Raw genomic sequence first — 18,654 nt, 5'->3', positions numbered from 1 at the left:
TATTGAATTGCAGCCATCATCGCAGTGGATGCAATATTGCAATCGGAAAGGTCTGATTGGATGCCATAACTGGTTGGAAACATTTCAGTTGTCATTGGTCATTTACACTCGGCATGCTAATATTGTATTGGTCCAGTGGGATAGTTTCTACCGCCCTTTAGGCACACCGTTTAAATATTTCTCATTAATGAAATGCTGAAGTTAACCAAATAGTGGTGAAAATTGAAATGATAGAAAGGAAAAAAAAGTCAGAAACATGTGGGCATTTGCAGCCCTACTCTAGTTATGATCATCAAAAATATGAGGTGCATCTATAAAAGTTAATAAATAATGTTTTATGCTCTTAGTACACTCATAAAGGGGGTGTTTTGTGGTTTGATATGATTCCCAACCCTTTAGCTTGTTAATCTTCTGAATAAATCTATGCAGGCATAGATTTTAAAGATTATAGCTTAGAAATAAAACCCTGTCCAGCTGTTGTTCGTTACCACATGCATTGCTCTGGTGTTGCAATCCTCACTGTAATGGAGACCAGGGGTTCCACTACCTTATCAAATGTGATTTTTAATACTGTGCGATTTATGATTGAGTTACAGTTGTTTGACTTGAGTTCTATGGTGTGCTTCTTTTCAGACATTTTGGCAGGTGTTCTTCAGGATTAGAGGGTTTGGTAATTAAGAAATGTCAATTTCTATCTGTTTATATCAATCAGTTTGTTTATTAGGACAAGGCCCACCTCTTCCGGGTTTGTCTCCTCACCGGGGCGGGACGGCAGGAGGTAGAGGCATGCTCCATGTGCTGCTTAAGAGCTCTTGGAGCAAACCAGTGAGATGAGGAAGGTACAGCTGAGAAGAGTGATGTTAGATCTGATTTATTCTTTAGGCTGACCTTAGTTTGTTTTGTTGAAGGGATTTGGGTTGATGTAAATATTTGTTGGTTCCGATTTGTTGTTTCTGGTGTTACATGTTTGTAAATATTGTTCATCTCCTGTTTTCTTTTTTCCCCCCGTTAATGGTTTCTTCCTTTTAATCAGTGAAACTTGGTATAAAAGGTAGCTGGTAGCTTTAAGTGTGCAGTCGGGTTGGGATAAACCCGACCTGCAAGTTAAAAAAATAAATCCATCTCAAACTTTATTTCATTGTCATTCCTCTCCACTGAACATTTGATTCCCCACTGGTAAAAAAACGGACTCTCACATATGTACATCTGCAACCACGTCCTATGTGACTAGAAGCACTATGAAGATATGTTAAAACCTCAGTGGTGTATATATGTCAGAGTCCTGCATTTTGGTAAGGTAAGGGCAGATGGTGCAGCTCTAAGAATCATCTCTTTACATTAGGGTGAACAGCAGGTGGTGGCATCATGCAAGTGTGTGTGTGTGTGTGTGTGTGTGTCCTACACAGCCAGTGAGGAGAGTTCACAAGGACACAGCTCCAGATCTTGCCTTTGGCACGTGTCACTAACACTTATGTCTATTTTGCTGCACATGGCTGCATGCATACGTGTGTGAGTGAGTCCAGAAATGAAGAAATACGTTGTTGTGTGGGACTGAATAAGTGGTCTCAATGCTGTGAGGTGTGATGGCAACAAAAAGCTGAGATGGCGACAGATAAAAGATGAGACAAACATGAAAATAAGAGGTTTACCTATTTCTCTCCTTGGTTTTAAGGGAATATTACAACAATCAGTTGAGGGGGAGTGAAACTGGGCTCAGAACATTTAAACATTTAATTTAATCGTGTTGCTCAACATCTCCGTCTAATTTCCAGGAAGCTCAGGGCCTGTGTGCGGGCAAATAAGAGCCGCTCTTGTGATTTCATAGCCTGAAGGCCATTAGCCGAACAGATGGCTTCTTAGTAAATGAGAATTGACATTCATGTGAAATGTTATGGGAAACAGACACAGACCAGCTGGATGATGGGATCTGGACAGAGGCAAGAGGACAGAAAGTGTCTGTGATTGGGTTACTGGCAGATGTCAGTGTGTTGGGATCCTCTTGTTTCGCAGAACAGAGCAACGTAGTGCGGAAACACAAACTGACTCTTAAGTAGAAAACCATGTCAGCACTGAGTGGCGTTTACCAGAACATCCTGACGCGACGTTTTGAGTCTCATTCGTCGTGAGGGAAACAAAGGATGGTTGGGCCGGAGTAAATCTTTCAGTCGACAGCTGCTAATTTGGAGGTCATGTTGCTCTAAAGTGCATTTGGAGCCATTCTCTGTCAGCTCCTCCAGGAATTTTCAGCTTTATGTAATTTATAGAACATAAACAGAGCCCTTTCTTAGCAGTTGACATCCTTATGTGATCAGATGAATGTGTTTTATTCTGTTGAACACTCCCCAATAAATGTAGTTTGCTTTTATATATTCTGTGCTGGACTTGAAAATAATGCATGGTGTGTGCTCATGTCTGCTTTTGTGTCTCCCTCATCATTCCTAGCTATATTTTCCCATATTACCCTGCAGCAAGTAGGAAAACATTGAAAGAATGCTGCTCTACCTGGTTTTTAACATTTCTCAATAGTGATGTGCAACCTAACCTTCCACACACCTTTTACAGTGATCTTGATCATTATTTCTTTACGCTTTCTGATTTTTTCATTTGTCTGCTTTTTCATTCATTTTTAGTGCAGTCCTTGCTCCTGGCCATGACAGTGTATTGTGCAGGTACTGCTAAGGACAGATGAGTAAAGTAGACAAATTGAGAACAAAACTAGAAGTGTCAGGCCTAAACCTTTTTAAGAAACCAGATCTAGGAGATTCATTGTCCTTCACTTGATTATCTATAGGCCAAGTTTTCAGCTAATACCTGTTTGGAAATCCTCTTGTTGGAGATAAAATACAATCTTTCTGTCCTTCAAACTGTCATTTGTGGTATTCTTCATAGATTCAACTACAAAAAGTGGGAAAAAGTTTTCTTTTTAATAAACTGCATTTCACAAAGTGTCTAAAAATCTAAATTAAAACTAGTTCTCTGCTAAGCTTTTTGGTCGTTTAATAGAGTTAGGATTTCTGGATGATTATGCATCGTGTATGAAAATAATAAAAACATCTCTGTCTGATGTTTGGCAAATAGACATAATTTTTGTATTTCTAACTGACGTAAAACAGGAATGGTTATAATGTCAGACAGCTGACCTGCGTGTGGATTTTTTAACATTTACCAATTCTGTAAACATTTTTGTTATTGTCATCATCACGGATGAAAACCTAAGTTAGTGTATCAATAAACTATTGTTGCTGCTGCTTTTGATCAATTACGCCCAGCAGTTATGCAGACTTGCGTTAAATATACGTTGTACGCTTGTTGTCTGCTCCCTTTGTAACTGACATAAACTGTTTGGTTTAGTGCCAGCTCTAAAGTGAGATCTTAAATGTTACAAACTAGTCTTTTTTTGCTTAGTTTTAATCAGGAGAAATAATTATGCTACAGATATGTGAGTTTTGGCAGCTAAATACTGCTAATCATATGTTGGCACTGTTCATAGAAAATAGTGGGCATGAAGCCCACTCCTTGTCTTGGCTCTTTGTCTTTTTACCTCATTATGGAAATTTGTAAAGGAAATGTGAAGTGCATAAAATGCTTTTATAGAAGATAGTGCAGAGCATAATAATGTTTTCAGAATTTGCCAAGAAATGTATCTAGTAAAAAAACCTACTTTTTAAATTATTGCACATACTGATTTGATACTGATATTGTACATTTTAGACATGTCAGTTTGTTTTTTTATGTTATAATTAATTCATTTTATTTTATTTATTAGCAGATTTCTTTAACCATAAATCATTGATTGGATTTAGGCCCGTGGAGGTGCTTAAGTTGTAAAATACTTCCCTACATGTAATCTTTTAAGCGGGCCTAAATCTTCACAGCACACACGAGTGTAAGCCATGTTGTTGATGCGAGTCATGATTCGTTAATTAATTGAGCGGTGAGTTTTGGGTAATGTTTTGTTTTTGTTTGGGTTGCTTTGTTTGAGGTTTCATTAACTTCCTATGTCTGTCTGATCAGCATTATTATTAAGTCCTCTGTAATCTTTGGGTATGGTATGTTTGGGTACACTCAGCGCGTGCTCAGGTTGTGTGTGCAAACCAATCTTTTGCTTCACCTTCTTTGGACATGAGACTGTGTGTGTTTGTGTGTGTCCCTGAGTATGTCCGGCCTTTTTCATAAAAGGTCAGTGCTGTAGCGCTCTCGACAAAAGCTGCTAAATCTTTCTGATTTCCAAACATTCAAACATACACAGTCAAAGTCTTCCACCTGATTTCCAAAGACACTGAACTCACAGCTGTGCTTTTCCCCTCTCTGTAGTGAGGGTACGAACGCGCACACACCCACACACACACACACACACACACACACAATGCTTTGTTGTGAAGAGGAAAGAGTAGGAGGGAGAGTGACTGACTGAGAGAGCAAACAAGATGTGGAGCGCTATTCAACAGCTTTGGGGATTTGATTTATGTGATCCGTTTCAGAAGAGGAGACAAATATAGCTGATATAGCCCACCATGTATTATGTAGAGATGAGTCTATTGTTTACTGTACATTATTTCTGTGTATTTCTCCCAGGGGAGTGAATTTGATTCTGAATACAGGGCTCCATATGCAAAATAGAGGCAAAGAATCCAAAAAGACTTTTCAAAACAGACACGGCAAAGTACCCCGGCACATTCTCATGAACTGAGATGTTTGCTGCAGAACCTCCTTTTTGATGAAATGGTACTAATTCTCCCTCTCTCTTTCTTTATCTGCTTTGTTGGGACAGACACCGTTTTGGACCGAGAGACATTCAAGAGTGTGACAAACGTCAGCACCTTCCTCCTGGACCCTTCCTCAGGCACCCTCTTCCTGGGTGCCAGGGATGCCATACTAGCTCTAGATACCACGAACCTGAACCAACAACCAAAAAAGGTGATACTGGGGTGGACAAGAGCGAATGTGCATGTGTCTGAGTGAGCTGTGTGGATAGAAATGGACCCTAAATTATTAAGCATCTCCATGTTATTATGGGCCAAACTATAACCTGTTTACACCAGATAAAACAAACAAGTGAGAGAATAAAGTACCTTTGAGAGTTTATTCATTTAAGAAAAACTAGTAGTGCTATGTAGCCCGCCTATGATAAACACGAGTGTAAAAAGAGCTGTCAGATTTTAAAACAGAAGTCTTGATCTTGAATAGAAGAGAAATGTCAGAGCAGGAAGTGTTGAAAATAAAAAAGGACATTCAGGGAAATAGCAAAACTTCCTGAAAGCTACAACATGTTTCAGCCACACTGAATGAGAAATAATTTGAGAAAAGAGCACGTCTTGCAAATTGGTGCCTCTTGATAATAATAACACATAAGTTGTGTTAAAGAATCTTTGAAAATCTGCGTATCCTCTGTAAATGACAGTAGAATAGCACAGCTCTGAATATATTGAGGGTTAAAGAATGTGATTAATCTAACATTGATCCCCAATCAGCTACATGTAAGCTGCTAACGGTGATTTATCTGGTTCTTTCTTCTCATCCTTCTTTTAGATTGTTTGGGCTGTACCCGAGGAGAAGAGGAGGTCTTGTGTGGGGAAGGGAAAGACAGAGGTGAGACCTTTTAATGCCATTCATCTTCTGCTTGATTTAGCTTAAATATAAATAACTCTGATTTTTAAACACAAGGTACTGTCTGAAATAATCTCACTAAATAACATATTAAAATCCTTTGTTTAGCTTGATCTACAGTACCTCCTGTTATTTATTGTTCTAATGTCATTAATCCAGCTGCAAGACTCACTGAAAGTTTAGTTTTTCGGTAGACACAGCCCAGTGTCTGGTTTCAGAGCGCTTCAAAATCACAAAAACGTTCCGTTGTACCCTTCTCTTTCACCTCTATTCGATTCGCCTAATGACGACCATTAGCGTAGAACATTACTGACATTTTTGTGGCCAAGCAGGAATGGGTCCTTGTGAAATTCTCATGGTATGATACCCATGGAAAAAAATACCGTGGGGTCCAGGTATCATGGTAGGTACATAATATATTTTTATTAAAATTGAATTGTGAGATCTGATTTGTTTTATTTAAAACAAAAAGCTGTAACTATTCCAACTGGTGTGAAATAATGGAACATATACAGTATTACACCTATAATGATGCTATCTATCTTATCCAGAAATATTTCCAAAAGACTGAATTTGTCTTGTGTAGCAGTCTTCTTTCAGCCAGCTGACAGACAGTGTGCAGCAAGGCAAAAACTTCTTCTAATTGATCAATTACAATGGTCAATTCATTTCTTTGTACTTGGTCTTTGAAACATTTCTTGTCTAACCTATGCAACACGTATGTGAAAAGGGTAACTCTTTCTACTTTGCTTAATGAACGAGTGCGCCCTTACTGGATGTTTGAAGTCTCATTTTCTATGAAATTTCTTTGAAAATAAAAAACGGTGATGAAAGAAAAGTACCTTGTTTACTATAATGGAAAACAGGCGTTAAAGACACAAAAACCTAATTTCATGTCATTTTTAACTCTTTACATATTTTTTGGAACACTCTGTTTTTAATAAGTACTTTTAAGTGGGATGTATTGGATCTAAGTCGTATTTACCTGTGCACCTATTTTTGGTAGCATACATGTAGTGTGTGCGCAAGTGTGTTTCACAACCCCATGCTGCTGGGCATCAGATAGGAAGTTCTGGGACTGATGCCAGTGCCTCATACAGGGTGTTAGCTCGCAAAGAGACACAGTAGCATGGAGACAGGCTGTGCATAAAGTCACAGATGTCCAGTAACTGTCTGTGGAAACTGCTTAAATAGAGCGTAACGTACAGTCAAGCTTTACATCTCATTCTACAGCGTCTATGTACAGAAAACGGTACACTCGATGTGTGTTTGTTGATTCATGCCGGAGTGATTCCTTCGTTTTTAAAATGCAATGTCAGAGTGAAAAAGCTTCCAAGCATTAATGGATGCTTGTGAAATGACCCTTTCTCAACCATGTTGCAATAAATCACCTTTGTATGCTCTAAAAGTCCATTTTACACAGTTTCACTGTTAGCTTTCAGCAGATTTCTTTGTTCCTGTGTACAGAAGTGGGGGGCTGACTCACTGATAAAGGCAGGAATAAAAAGGGATATTTCTTTTCCTGCGAAAACATTGATTAAAAGATTATAACTGAATCAGAGGGACTATGAAGAATGAAGGAGACAGAAGGAAGGAACTATGAGAAAAACCAAGAGTACAATTAGAGAACCAAGGTGACAGACTCAACAGAAGACCACCTGTATGTGTTTGCGTGCTTCTTAATCTTTGTCAGAGACAGTTTAAAACAACTGGGGTGAGAGCTATTTGTAGAACTGAGGATGTTTGTCTCTTCACATTTCAGACCACATTTAAGACCTGTTTAAAGGTTTAGACAGCTTTAGAGTGAATGTGGTGCAGATGTACTGGGGATACTAAGATTAGAGGAATTCATTAGAGAATTCCTCTCTTCCCAACCAGTATTTCTAAGCTGACCATAATATCACCACTAATGTCATATTCATTCTGGGCTTTTAATGTATTTTGCTAAGTTAATATAAGATAATATAACTTGTTTTCAAAGGATGGCGTTTTTTTTATTCCACGCAGAATCAGAATTACACATACAGGCTTAAATACATGGTCGGTTCTAGACAGGGGGCCAACAGGGGCCTGTTACCCTGCAGAACTGGTCCTGGCCCCTGTTATGACCCCTGTACTAAAGACATAATACTAAATAAATTTGTTAAAATGATAGGCACAGAAATGATTGATTTCTTACCTTTACAGTTTAACTTTAAAAATGAATTAAAAAGGGTGTTAGGATCACAGTTTTCATCTGCTAGATCAGGGCTCTGCAACCTGCAGCTCCGGAGCCGCAAGAGGCTCTGTGGCTCAGTTAATATACTAAACAGTAATATACTGTGTTTTTGTTTCATTCTATTGTGCTGTGACCCCATGAAAAACACTGGCACCACCCTGCCCCCCTGCTAAATTTAGTCTAGAACCACCACTGCTTAAATATAAATATACACCCTTACTAATATTTAGATGAATGCCCAAAAGCAAAATGCACCTCAACCACATGCTTTTTATAGTCTTCAGCAAGCTACTGGTGTAACTCTGGCTGAAAATTTGACTGCGTTTCTTGGGAAAGAGTTAATCTAAATAGTTTGATTCAACATGCAAAGGAACATCCAAATATTAGCTGGCATGTATGTATATGTTTGACATTGTTTCACTTTAGTTATGTGTTATAAAGTCATTCCCGCCTTGATAAAACACAGTTCAGATGCATCATTAAAGCCCAAAATTAATGTAACATGCATGCTGAGGATGAGTTTAGCCAAACTTTATCGCAGAATTGTAGCAAGTGAAAAATATCAATAATGCAAGCCCCCGGCAACTGAACGGATCAAGCTGGCCTCATTAGCACATTGCCTGATTTCCACCTGCAGGATTTGACTGAACATAGATGATGGATGTGGAAGCGACAAATGCAATAGGTTTGCTTTCAAAGTAATGTAATCTCATTATTCATCATATTACTGAAAAATGTCAACAACTAAGCAGTCAGGTAAGGAAGACATACCTTATTCTATTTGGACCAGGTGTGTTTAGCAAATTGGCTAAAATCATAGGGGCTTTAAACATAAATTGTTAATAATTTAAAAAAGGAAAACAGTAACAATACTCAATCCCCCTCAGTTCTTTGTTAAATGCCTAATTCTGATTTGATCCCATATTTAATGACTGGAATGCATTTTTCCACCTACTGGCTGGCTGTGGGTCTTTCACTGGGCTAAACCAGCATAGCAATGGTGACTGGTGTGGGTTAGTGATGGGCGCTGATTCAGGTGACATGATCTGGGTTTGGGAGAGGATCTGTTCCCTGGAGAAGAGGTGGCTCAGGCCTGGAGCTCATCCAGGAAAATAGGCAATCTTTGTGTCGTACACACACACACACACACACACACACACACACACACACACACACACACACACACACACACACACACACACAAGCTTCAACTTAAATTACCTGTGTCATGGTTTCCTGCTAAGTGAGATGAGAGTATGAGGGTATTTTTCCACTTCAGACAGACAGAGGAGAGAAAGATATGAATACATATGCATGTTTTGTCTTATTTTTCCTTTAAATCTTACTGTGGGGATGTGAGTCGGTGGGGTCCTTACTGGTCTTCTGTCAGGATCTCAAGTGTTGCTTAAAGCTGTAAGGGGGCTCAGATATCCATTTAGAGCTTCAGATACCACTTCCATTCACATCATCCTAAAATTTGTGTGGATCATGAAAAAAGAAACAGATATTTACATTCTAAAACAAATCTTTTAGAAGATCAAATACATCTGTTTTTAAAATCTATAAAACAAGTATATTACTGTTGTTTGAGTTGCTTATATCTTTTTTTAGTGTTTCAGTTTGCAGTATATCTTCACATGTGTGACATAAAAAACGTTTTACACAGATATATAAAGACGTGTGGTATTATAGTTATTAATTATTGAAGTTAAACCAAGGAGTCAAACTCAGGCGTGGCTCTTATTTCTGTAACTCTGTCTCCCCCTGCAGGTTGACTGCAACAACTACATCCGTCTGTTGGAATTCCTGAAAGACGGTCGCATCTACGTGTGCGGCACCTACGCTTTTGACCCCCAGTGTGCATTCCTGGTTAGTGTGTCCATCATTATCTTACTTCTCTGCTAATGTTGCAACAGCAGCAGCATGTTTCACTTGTGCATTAATTCGTTTCTGTAGCCCCGTGTGCATAACAGACTGCAAAGGAATCACCATACATACCCCTTACGACCTACAGTGGTTTTGGGTTTTTGAACTACCTCTTGAAGTGGATCATGTGCATCATTTTGGTGGAATGACTTTAAACTTTCATTCCATATCAACACTGATAACAATGTTGTGCCATGTGTTTCCATACTCTCTTGAATTATGCAGACATCTGTAACATACTTTGCCTTTCAAAATTATTCATGTATTCATGTTTTATCACATTGCAGACACAAACCTTAATGCATTTTTATTAGGATTTGGATTAGACCCAACTTCTGTAAAATTGACGTGGTTGGAAAGTCAAGAAATGACTAAAGAATTAAAATAAATGGAACAAGTCATAAATGTTCTGCATGTGAGACTGTCTAGCCTGGGAGTCCAGTGAGGAGGGCCAGCATTTTTCTAACAGGAGCCATTGCACCACAGACCCAATTCCCCCAATCCCCAGACCCTCGCTGGTGCTGCCACTGGTCACAGCGCCCCTGAACAGTAGGAGTTTAATTTTAACTAGTCAGTTTCTTTTTCTGTCGTCCTGCAGCAGCGTTCCTCCTTCACCTTGGAAGCAACAGAGGATGGAGGAGTGAAGATGGAGACGGGGAAGGGCAAGTGTCCCTTTGAGCCCAGTCAACGTTACACAGCTGTAATGGCAGGCAAGTGAAAAACCCTTGAGCGATTACTCGCTTATCTTCTACTTCCCAAACTTGTTCTGTTATAGATATTTTTGTTCAGTCCTCTCTTTATTTTGTTCAGATGGGATCCTATACACAGCAGCCACCAGTAACTTCCTGGGAACGCTCTATGACATCTCCAGGGCAACGGGCCCCGAGCAGGAGCGTGTTCGAACTGACCAATCCATCAACTGGCTCAACGGTGTGTAGATGACGCTCATCTACACATTCTCCAGCAAACTAATTCACACATTTTATCTTTGTGTCACATTTTCCAAATGACCATCGTTTTTATGCACGCCTTCAGACCCAGAGTTTGTCAGCTCAGCCTACATAGAGCAGACCGCAGACAGCAACCCGACCGGAGACGATGACAAAATCTACTTCTTCTTCACTGAGATAGCCAAAGAGCACGATCTGTACACCAATGTGCCGAGGGTGGTACGAATCTGCAAGGTAACCCAGAGATGTGACTGAGTTGACATGTTTTTCTTTTCTTTTTTTTTTTTTGTTGCTTCACTGGGCTAAATTTATGCTGATTAAATGTTCAGTCTGACGTGGGAGGGATGAAGACTCTGCAGCGACGATGGACCACATTTCTCAAAGCCCAGCTGGTGTGTGAGGACAAACCCAGTGGTCAGCGCTACAACATCCTGACAGATGTTTTCACGGCTCGACACTCTTCAGGAGACCCCAGCAGCACACACTTCTATGGGCTGTTCACCTCCCAGTGGTAAGATTACAACAGAGGAAAATTAGCCTAAAAATCTACTTCCTGGGTTTTTATTACAGTGTCTGGGAAAAATATCCCTAACCTTTATTGTTTCATCATTTTGTTGTAAAGTGACAAAGACTGTATTTTATTGGCATTTTAATGTATTTTATTGGGATTTTATTTTAAGTTGAAGGAAGATGATTTTTACTTTTCCAATTTAAATACAATCCAGTGCAACCAGTTGCCTTCAGTAGACATCCAATTACTAAATAGAGTCCACGTGTGTAATCAAATCTCAGTCTAGATTCCCGCTGTTCTGTCAAGGTCTCACAGGTTTATTAGAAAACAATACTGAACAAACAGCATAATGGAGACCAATGGACACACTGGAAAGATCATGGATAAATGGAAAGAAAAATGAAAAGTACGGAAAGTGAGGCACAACTGCAAATCTACAAAAACATGGCTGTCCACCTAAACTGACAGTGCAGGCAAGGACAGCATTGATCAGAGAAGCAGCCAAGAGGCTGAAGAATATATAGACACGGCAACTATTATTTGTGCACTCCGAAATCTGGCCTTTATGGAAGAGTGGCAGAAAGCCATAAGAAGTCCCATTTGTAGGTTGAAACAAGCAAACATGTGGAAGGTTGTTTGATCAGATTAGACTTTAAGAGGTTATCATAAGCTCGACAATGTAGTGGATGTAGACCAATCCAATTAGAGGACATTCAATATTGACTCTCTGGCAAGGCTTAAAATGTAAACTTAAAATTTTCAGATACTCTTCTTCTGACTCCTGAATTCCGGTTGTGACGTGATTTAATTTACATGAACCACAGTAAAGCAGGCTTTATACAGGTCCTTCTCAAAATATTAGCATATTGTGATAAAGTTCATTATTTTCCATAATGTCATGATGAAAATTTAACATTCATATATTTTAGATTCATTGCACACTAACTGAAATATTTCAGGTCTTTTATTGTCTTAATACGGATGATTTTGGCATACAGCTCATGAAAACCCAACATTCCTATCTCACAAAATTAGCATATCATTAAAAGGGTCTCTAAACGAGCTATGAACCTAATCATCTGAATCAACAAGTTAACTCTAAACACCTGCAAAAGATTCCTGAGGCCTTTAAAACTCCCAGCCTGGTTCATCACTCAAAACACCAATCATGGGTAAGACTGCCGACCTGACTGCTGTCCAGAAGGCCACTATTGACACCCTCAAGCAAGAGGGTAAGACACAGAAAGACATTTCTGAACGAATAGGCTGTTCCCAGAGTGCTGTATCAAGGCACCTCAGTAGGAAGTCTGTGGGAAGGAAAAAGTGTGGCAGAAAACGCTGCACAAGAAGAGGTGACCGGACCCTGAGGAAGATTGTGGAGAAGGGCCGATTCCAGACCTTGGGGGACCTGCGGAAGCAGTGGACTGAGTCTGGAGTAGAAACATCCAGAGCCACCGTGCACAGGCGTGTGCAGGAAATGGGCTACAGGTGCCGCATTCCCCAGGTCAAGCCACTTTTGAACCAGAAACAGCAGCAGAAGCGCCTGACCTGGGCTACAGAGAAGCAGCACTGGACTGTTGCTCAGTGGTCCAAAGTACTTTTTTCGGATGAAAGCAAATTCTGCATGTCATTCAGAAATCAAGGTGCCAGAGTCTGGAGGAAGACTGGGGAGAAGGAAATGCTAAAATGCCAGAAGTCCAGTGTCAAGTACCCACAGTCAGTGATGGTCTGGGGTGCCGTGTCAGCTGCTGGTGTTGGTCCAATGTGTTTTATCAAGGGCAGGGTCAATGCAGCTAGCTATCAGGAGATTTTGGAGCACTTCATGCTTCCATCTGCTGAAAAGCTTTATGGAGATGAAGATTTCATTTTTCAGCACGACCTGGCACCTGCTCACAGTGCCAAAACCACTGGTAAATGGTTTACTGACCATGGTATCACTGTGCTCAATTGGCCTGCCAACTCTCCTGACCTGAACCCCATAGAGAATCTGTTGGATATTGTGAAGAGAACGTTGAGAAACTCAAGACCCAACACTCTGGATGAGCTAAAGGCCGCTATCGAAGCATCCTGGGCCTCCATAAGACCTCAGCAGTGCCACAGACTGATTGCCTCCATGCCACGCCGCATTGAAGCAGTCATTTCTGCTAAAGGATTCCCGACGAAGTATTGAGTGCATAACTGATTATTTGAAGGTTGACGTTTTTTGTATTAAAAACACTTTTCTTTTATTGGTCGGATGAAATATGCTAATTTTGTGAGATAGGAATTTTGGGTTTTCATGAGCTGTATGCCAAAATCATCCGTATTAAGACAATAAAAGACCTGAAATATTTCAGTTAGTGTGCAATGAATCTAAAATATATGAATGTTACATTTTCATCATTACATTATGGAAAATAATGAACTTTATCACAATATGCTAATATTTTGAGAAGGACCTGTATGTGCAGCAGCCTTTTCAAACTACTCATCATTTTCCTTCCACTTTCACAATTATGCACTACTTTTTTGTTGGTCCGTCACATCAAATCCCAATAAAATCATTTGAAAGTTGTAGTTGTAACATGAAAAAAATGTGATAAGGGTTAAGGCTAATGTGTGAAACAACAACAGCTGAAACAACAAACAGTTGAAATGTACCTTTTCCGATCACTTCTAGAAAAAAGACAGAAAAGTCATCAATATGTGGACAGAAATTAGCGCTCCACTTCTTTCTTTCTGGGTGTGAAGTCATCCATTTCCTGGTTCTATATTACCAAAGAGCTATGAGAGTATTATAGGCATTTAAGACAAAACAGTGTTCTTAACTTTAAACCCCTCTAGGTAACTATGCCCTTTTTTTCCTACCTTTTTTTATAGGGAGCCCAATGATGTTTCAGCTGTGTGTGTTTTCAGTCTGTTTGACATCAGCAAAGTTATGGACGGTCCTTTTAAAGAGCTGAAGAAGACGTGTGAGAACTGGAACAGTCCCGAGACTGTTCCCATACCAAGGCCAGGCCAGGTACTGAGCTGGACCACCCAGCGGCCTGATTTCATTTCCATTATGCTTTGTTTTTCTCCTCATATAACTGTTTTCCATCCTCTTTTAATGTCCAGTGTTTGAACAGCGCTTTAAAGGGTCAAGGATTCGAATCCTCTTTGAAACTTCCCGACAAGGTGCTGACTTTTGTGAGGGACCACCCACTGATGGAGAACAGCGTCACAGCAGCACCCCTGCTGGTCCGGAAGGGAATTAAATACACCAAGCTGGCTGTAACGCTGATGGGCGAGGCAGAGGACCGAAGAGGAGCTGTCCTTCATCTTGGAACAGGTCAGAAGAAAGTGTCTGAGATAAAAGTTCTGAAAGAACAGAAAAGTTGAGTCATTGTCAATTACTTTATATCTCATATAAACTGAAACATGTTTCATGTATATTTTACAAAAAAGGTTTAATTAAATCATTCAGGCAGGCAACAGGCTCCTAAATTAAAGTGATAAGCCAGGGTTGCATAAAAAACACAGTGGACAACTTAACAAAGAAGCCATTCTAAGAAGTCTGCCTAAGGTCATTGAACATTTAACACATTTTTAAAAAACTCAAACACTGACGATAGTTGCTTGGCCTCAAACATTTTAAGTATTTACAACATAGCAGCAGTAAGCAAAATTCAGTTAATATCAGTTTTGTTTGATTTTTGGAAATTATATGTAAAATAAATTACTTGGAAAAAGTAAACTTCATCTTCTGTGTTGTGTAGATCGTGGAGAGCTCCACCAAGTGGCAGTAGCGGGCCAGAATGCAACTTTACTACAAGAGATTCCTCTTTTCTCCTCACAAGAGCCTGTTAACAACATATTACTGCATCAGGTAAAGCCTTTGCTTTTGCGCCTCACATCCACACATTTATTTATTTTTTGCCGAGCCTAAAAACGGAATAACTAGATGTAGTGCACAGTGATTGTTTAAGGTGTCCTTGTGTTTCCAGGGTCGAGCGCTGGTGGGGAGCCCGCTGTCTGTGGCTAGAGTACAGGCTGAAGGCTGCGCTCTCTATTCCAGCTGTGAGGTCTGTGCCAGGGCCAGAGGAGTGGGCTGTGAGTGGAGCACAGAGGACCAAACCTGCACGTTCACAGAAGCAGAGTGAGTATAACAGGACTATCCCAAAGAACAACAAGATGTTTGAAAGTGGAAATCTAGGGCAGAGGAAACGTGTTAGACTGCAAAGACACCTTTAAAAGTCATTTTGATTCTTTCCCTCTTACAGGATGTATATACGTTGATTTATTCGTCTGATATTGACCACACTTCTGAAAGAAGTCAAGGCAGTGTAATATATAGGAAGGAAGACAGGCAGGCAGGAAGGAAGGAAATAAAAAAAAAACTAAAAAAGGAACACAATTCATTTTGAACAAGCAATGAACCAAACAAAGACATTAAACAAGAAAGGAAAAGAAGACAAAAAAATATTAGACAACAATCCTTGAGTGATTATAAATATTTTTTCTGCTTCCAGTCCTGGTCCAGGTGACGTTGTAGATGACGCCTTAAGAAAGTGTCTTACACAAGACCGTAAGTATATCCAGGCACCATATGTTTCTATTTTATTTTGAAATCTTCCTGGCTCAGGGTAAATATTGTTTTTAATCTCTCTGCTTCACTTTCCTTGTTGTAGGACGATGCGATCCATCCATCAGGGAGCTGAAAGTCTCCATCGGACTGCGCATCCTGTTGCCATGTGTCCAGCTTTCTCCTCGCCCCTGTAGCTGGGAGTATCCTCCCCACAGACACACCAGGCAACACCACTCTGACTTGGCGGTAACTGTGACAATAGACAACCTGGGGAAATACGTTTGCACATGCCAGGTACAGATTCATATCTATATAGCCCTGCAACTGGATTTATTGTGTTTAATCTTTATGTGATAGAACAGTAATGATTGTATAAATAAAACTCGAAATAATGTAGCTAGAGTCAAAAAAATCATTTTTCTCAATTAAAGTTAGGTCTGGACTTTGATTGGTCTATTCTAAAATAATAATAAACATAATGGTTGTAGGTTTAGAAGCTGAACCTCTGCCCCAATCCCAAGTCTTCTGCAATCTCCAACAGGTTTGCCCTGTATTCAGCAACATCCAATTCAAATTTTTCTTTCACTTCAATTTACTCATATCGATGCGACTCACAGCAAATCTTGCCTTGTCTTGAAGGTACTTTACAAAACAAACTGATCCGATTTATACACAGAAATGTAAAGTCAATTCAATCCAATTAGATTGACTTATTCGAATTCAGATGCATACAATCCAATTTCATGCTAAATATAAATGTGGTCAAGTTCGGTTTATTGAGCCAATTGGTTGAAAATAAAAGCTTTTGTTCTGATCTGAACAGCACACCTTCTTTCACATGTTACCTGTGTCCCTTTCATGGCTTGCAGTAAACTTTAAATTGAACTTGTTATGACTTTCTTTCAACAATGGCTTTCCTTAGAAATATCACAAATTATTTTTCTTCCACTTAACATCTTTGCAATACTTTTTGTTGGTCTTTTTCATAAAATCCCTATAAAACACATTCATGTTTTTGGTTGTAACAGGATACAATGTGAAAAAAAGGTATGAATACTTTTTACTTTATAACAGATAATCATTGACTAGATGAAATTGTTTTTCTCTGCCTCCTTCAGGAGGGAGGACCTAGCATCAGAGACCCAACGCCCTGCCGCCGAGCAGCTTTTTTCCTAAACCTGGAGGGCCCCACTGTTGAAGGAACGGCGGCCAAAGCTGGAAGCCGACATGTCTTATCAATCTACATCTTTTTCTTCTTCGTGGGCCTAGTGTTTGGAGCGTTTCTTCTCTACTTCGTAACCCGGAAGCAAAACGGTACCCGCCCAGGCCATCGCGACCATGATATTTCATTGTCATCAGGAAAGGGACGAGAGTTGCTGGGCTCCTCGACATCTCCCCAGTCCCAAAGCAACTCCAGCCTGGTTTCCGAACGATTCAAGTTGACGGAAAAACAAAACGGCAAGACGACTTCGACCACAACTACTACGCTCCTCAGCAATCACGGTAACGGTGGCCACCATGCTAACAGTTACAACGGCGCAAGGATTAGCAGCAACCCCAGCAATGGACATCCTTTGCTCGCCAACTGCGACACAAGTGGCACCGGGCTGAAGCTCCACTCAGAAATCTTAGTAGCAAACACGCTGGGGGGAAGGACGGAAGTGAGGGAGCGGGTGCAGCCAATGGGCGGAGAGATGGAGTCTGGGGAGGGACATGGGGTGGATGAAGGACTGGGAGATAGGAAAAAAGGACTACAGGACGAGCTCGCGAGTTTTCCGATGTTGGGATTTCAGGCACCACTGGCTCCGTGTGAAGAAAGCTCAATATGAAGGAAAACAATCTGCAGCCTGCAAATGAACTGGATGCCTCTTTAGGTACTGCCAGATGCCTTTGAATGGGAGCTGTGGCATGGAGAGAAAGACAACAGAGATTTATGAAAATATATGTTAAGAGTCAAAGTCTGAGAGAACCATGAATAGACTGAAGGGCACCGCAGAAAATATAAGCGTGTTATACACTGCTGTTGTAGGCACGCTGGAGAGCCACAGCTTACGTTGTTTGGGTGTAAATTTCACATGTAAATAACTGAGCCGAGAACATGAAATCAGTGGTCACGCAATTCCAATGTTACAAGGAAATCAATGATGACCTACCTTCTTAGACGTTGAAAAGCCATATCTTGTTGTCCTTTCATTCAGCTGTACTAATGGAACTGCAAAAAAAAAGTGCACTTCAGTCTTAGGTCCGTTGTTTGTAACTAGATGTGGCTAATTCTCTCCTTGTGGTGTCACTGCTCATGCCGCACACCCTGACGGATCCAAAGGCAGCAAAGCTGAACTGAGCCTCACAGAGTCCAGTTCTTCTCCACTAGTCCTGGGCCTTGGAGATAGAGAGAGGTCACTGTCAGAGACTAAAGAACCAAGATTGACTGCAAAACCAAAGACAGGGCTCCCTTCTAACACGGCGGTTCACAGATTCATGATAAGGTTCTGGTCATTGTTTGGGAGCAGACCCGTTTATCAAATTATTGGTCAAACGTCTTTCAAATGATGTCTTAAAAAATGGATCTTTTTTTAACTAACAACCACCATCACCTGAATTTGTGAGTTGATTTCAACCTAAATGTATTGTCATTTTTATTTTTGTTGTGTTTTATAATAAAAAACAGTAAATGGTGACATTGCTTCCTTGCAATTTTTTCCCTGTAACGAAAGAATATTCAAACAGAAACTGCATTTTGTATTTACGTAGGTTCTGTTTGTCTGACATGTTTGGTTCTCTGGAACATTGGAAGTCTGACAATATTGAGTTTTATTACTAGATTTTGCTGTTCTGTCAGCTCAGCCTCTGCTGCTCCATCTCGAATCATTTGAAGTAAACGTTTTACATTTTAGTT

At 40.2% G+C, this 18,654-nt stretch overlaps 1 protein-coding gene across 1 annotated transcript in view; it reads left to right on the top strand.

Moving 5' to 3' along the window:
* sema4f (sema domain, immunoglobulin domain (Ig), transmembrane domain (TM) and short cytoplasmic domain, (semaphorin) 4F) overlaps positions 1-18,436 on the top strand; it is a 74,657-nt gene extending 56,221 nt beyond the window's left edge. Inside the window, exons 2-15 of the mRNA XM_047386993.1 lie at positions 4,772-4,917; positions 5,530-5,589; positions 9,596-9,694; positions 10,350-10,461; positions 10,562-10,681; positions 10,787-10,935; positions 11,031-11,212; positions 14,072-14,213; positions 14,309-14,522; positions 14,950-15,059; positions 15,178-15,329; positions 15,703-15,758; positions 15,862-16,052; positions 16,877-18,436. Of these exons, the coding sequence (XP_047242949.1) occupies positions 4,772-4,917; positions 5,530-5,589; positions 9,596-9,694; positions 10,350-10,461; positions 10,562-10,681; positions 10,787-10,935; positions 11,031-11,212; positions 14,072-14,213; positions 14,309-14,522; positions 14,950-15,059; positions 15,178-15,329; positions 15,703-15,758; positions 15,862-16,052; positions 16,877-17,587 (2,444 nt within the window). The 3' untranslated portion in view covers positions 17,588-18,436. The remainder of the gene's footprint in view (positions 1-4,771; positions 4,918-5,529; positions 5,590-9,595; positions 9,695-10,349; positions 10,462-10,561; positions 10,682-10,786; positions 10,936-11,030; positions 11,213-14,071; positions 14,214-14,308; positions 14,523-14,949; positions 15,060-15,177; positions 15,330-15,702; positions 15,759-15,861; positions 16,053-16,876) is intronic.
* Positions 18,437-18,654: the final 218 nt, after the last annotated feature.

Source organism: Girardinichthys multiradiatus, chromosome 14, assembly GCF_021462225.1.
Source record: "Girardinichthys multiradiatus isolate DD_20200921_A chromosome 14, DD_fGirMul_XY1, whole genome shotgun sequence".
Taxonomy (NCBI): Eukaryota; Metazoa; Chordata; class Actinopteri; order Cyprinodontiformes; family Goodeidae; genus Girardinichthys; species Girardinichthys multiradiatus.
Note: the sequence above shows the minus strand (reverse complement) of the source record. Positions and strands in the feature narration are given on the sequence as shown.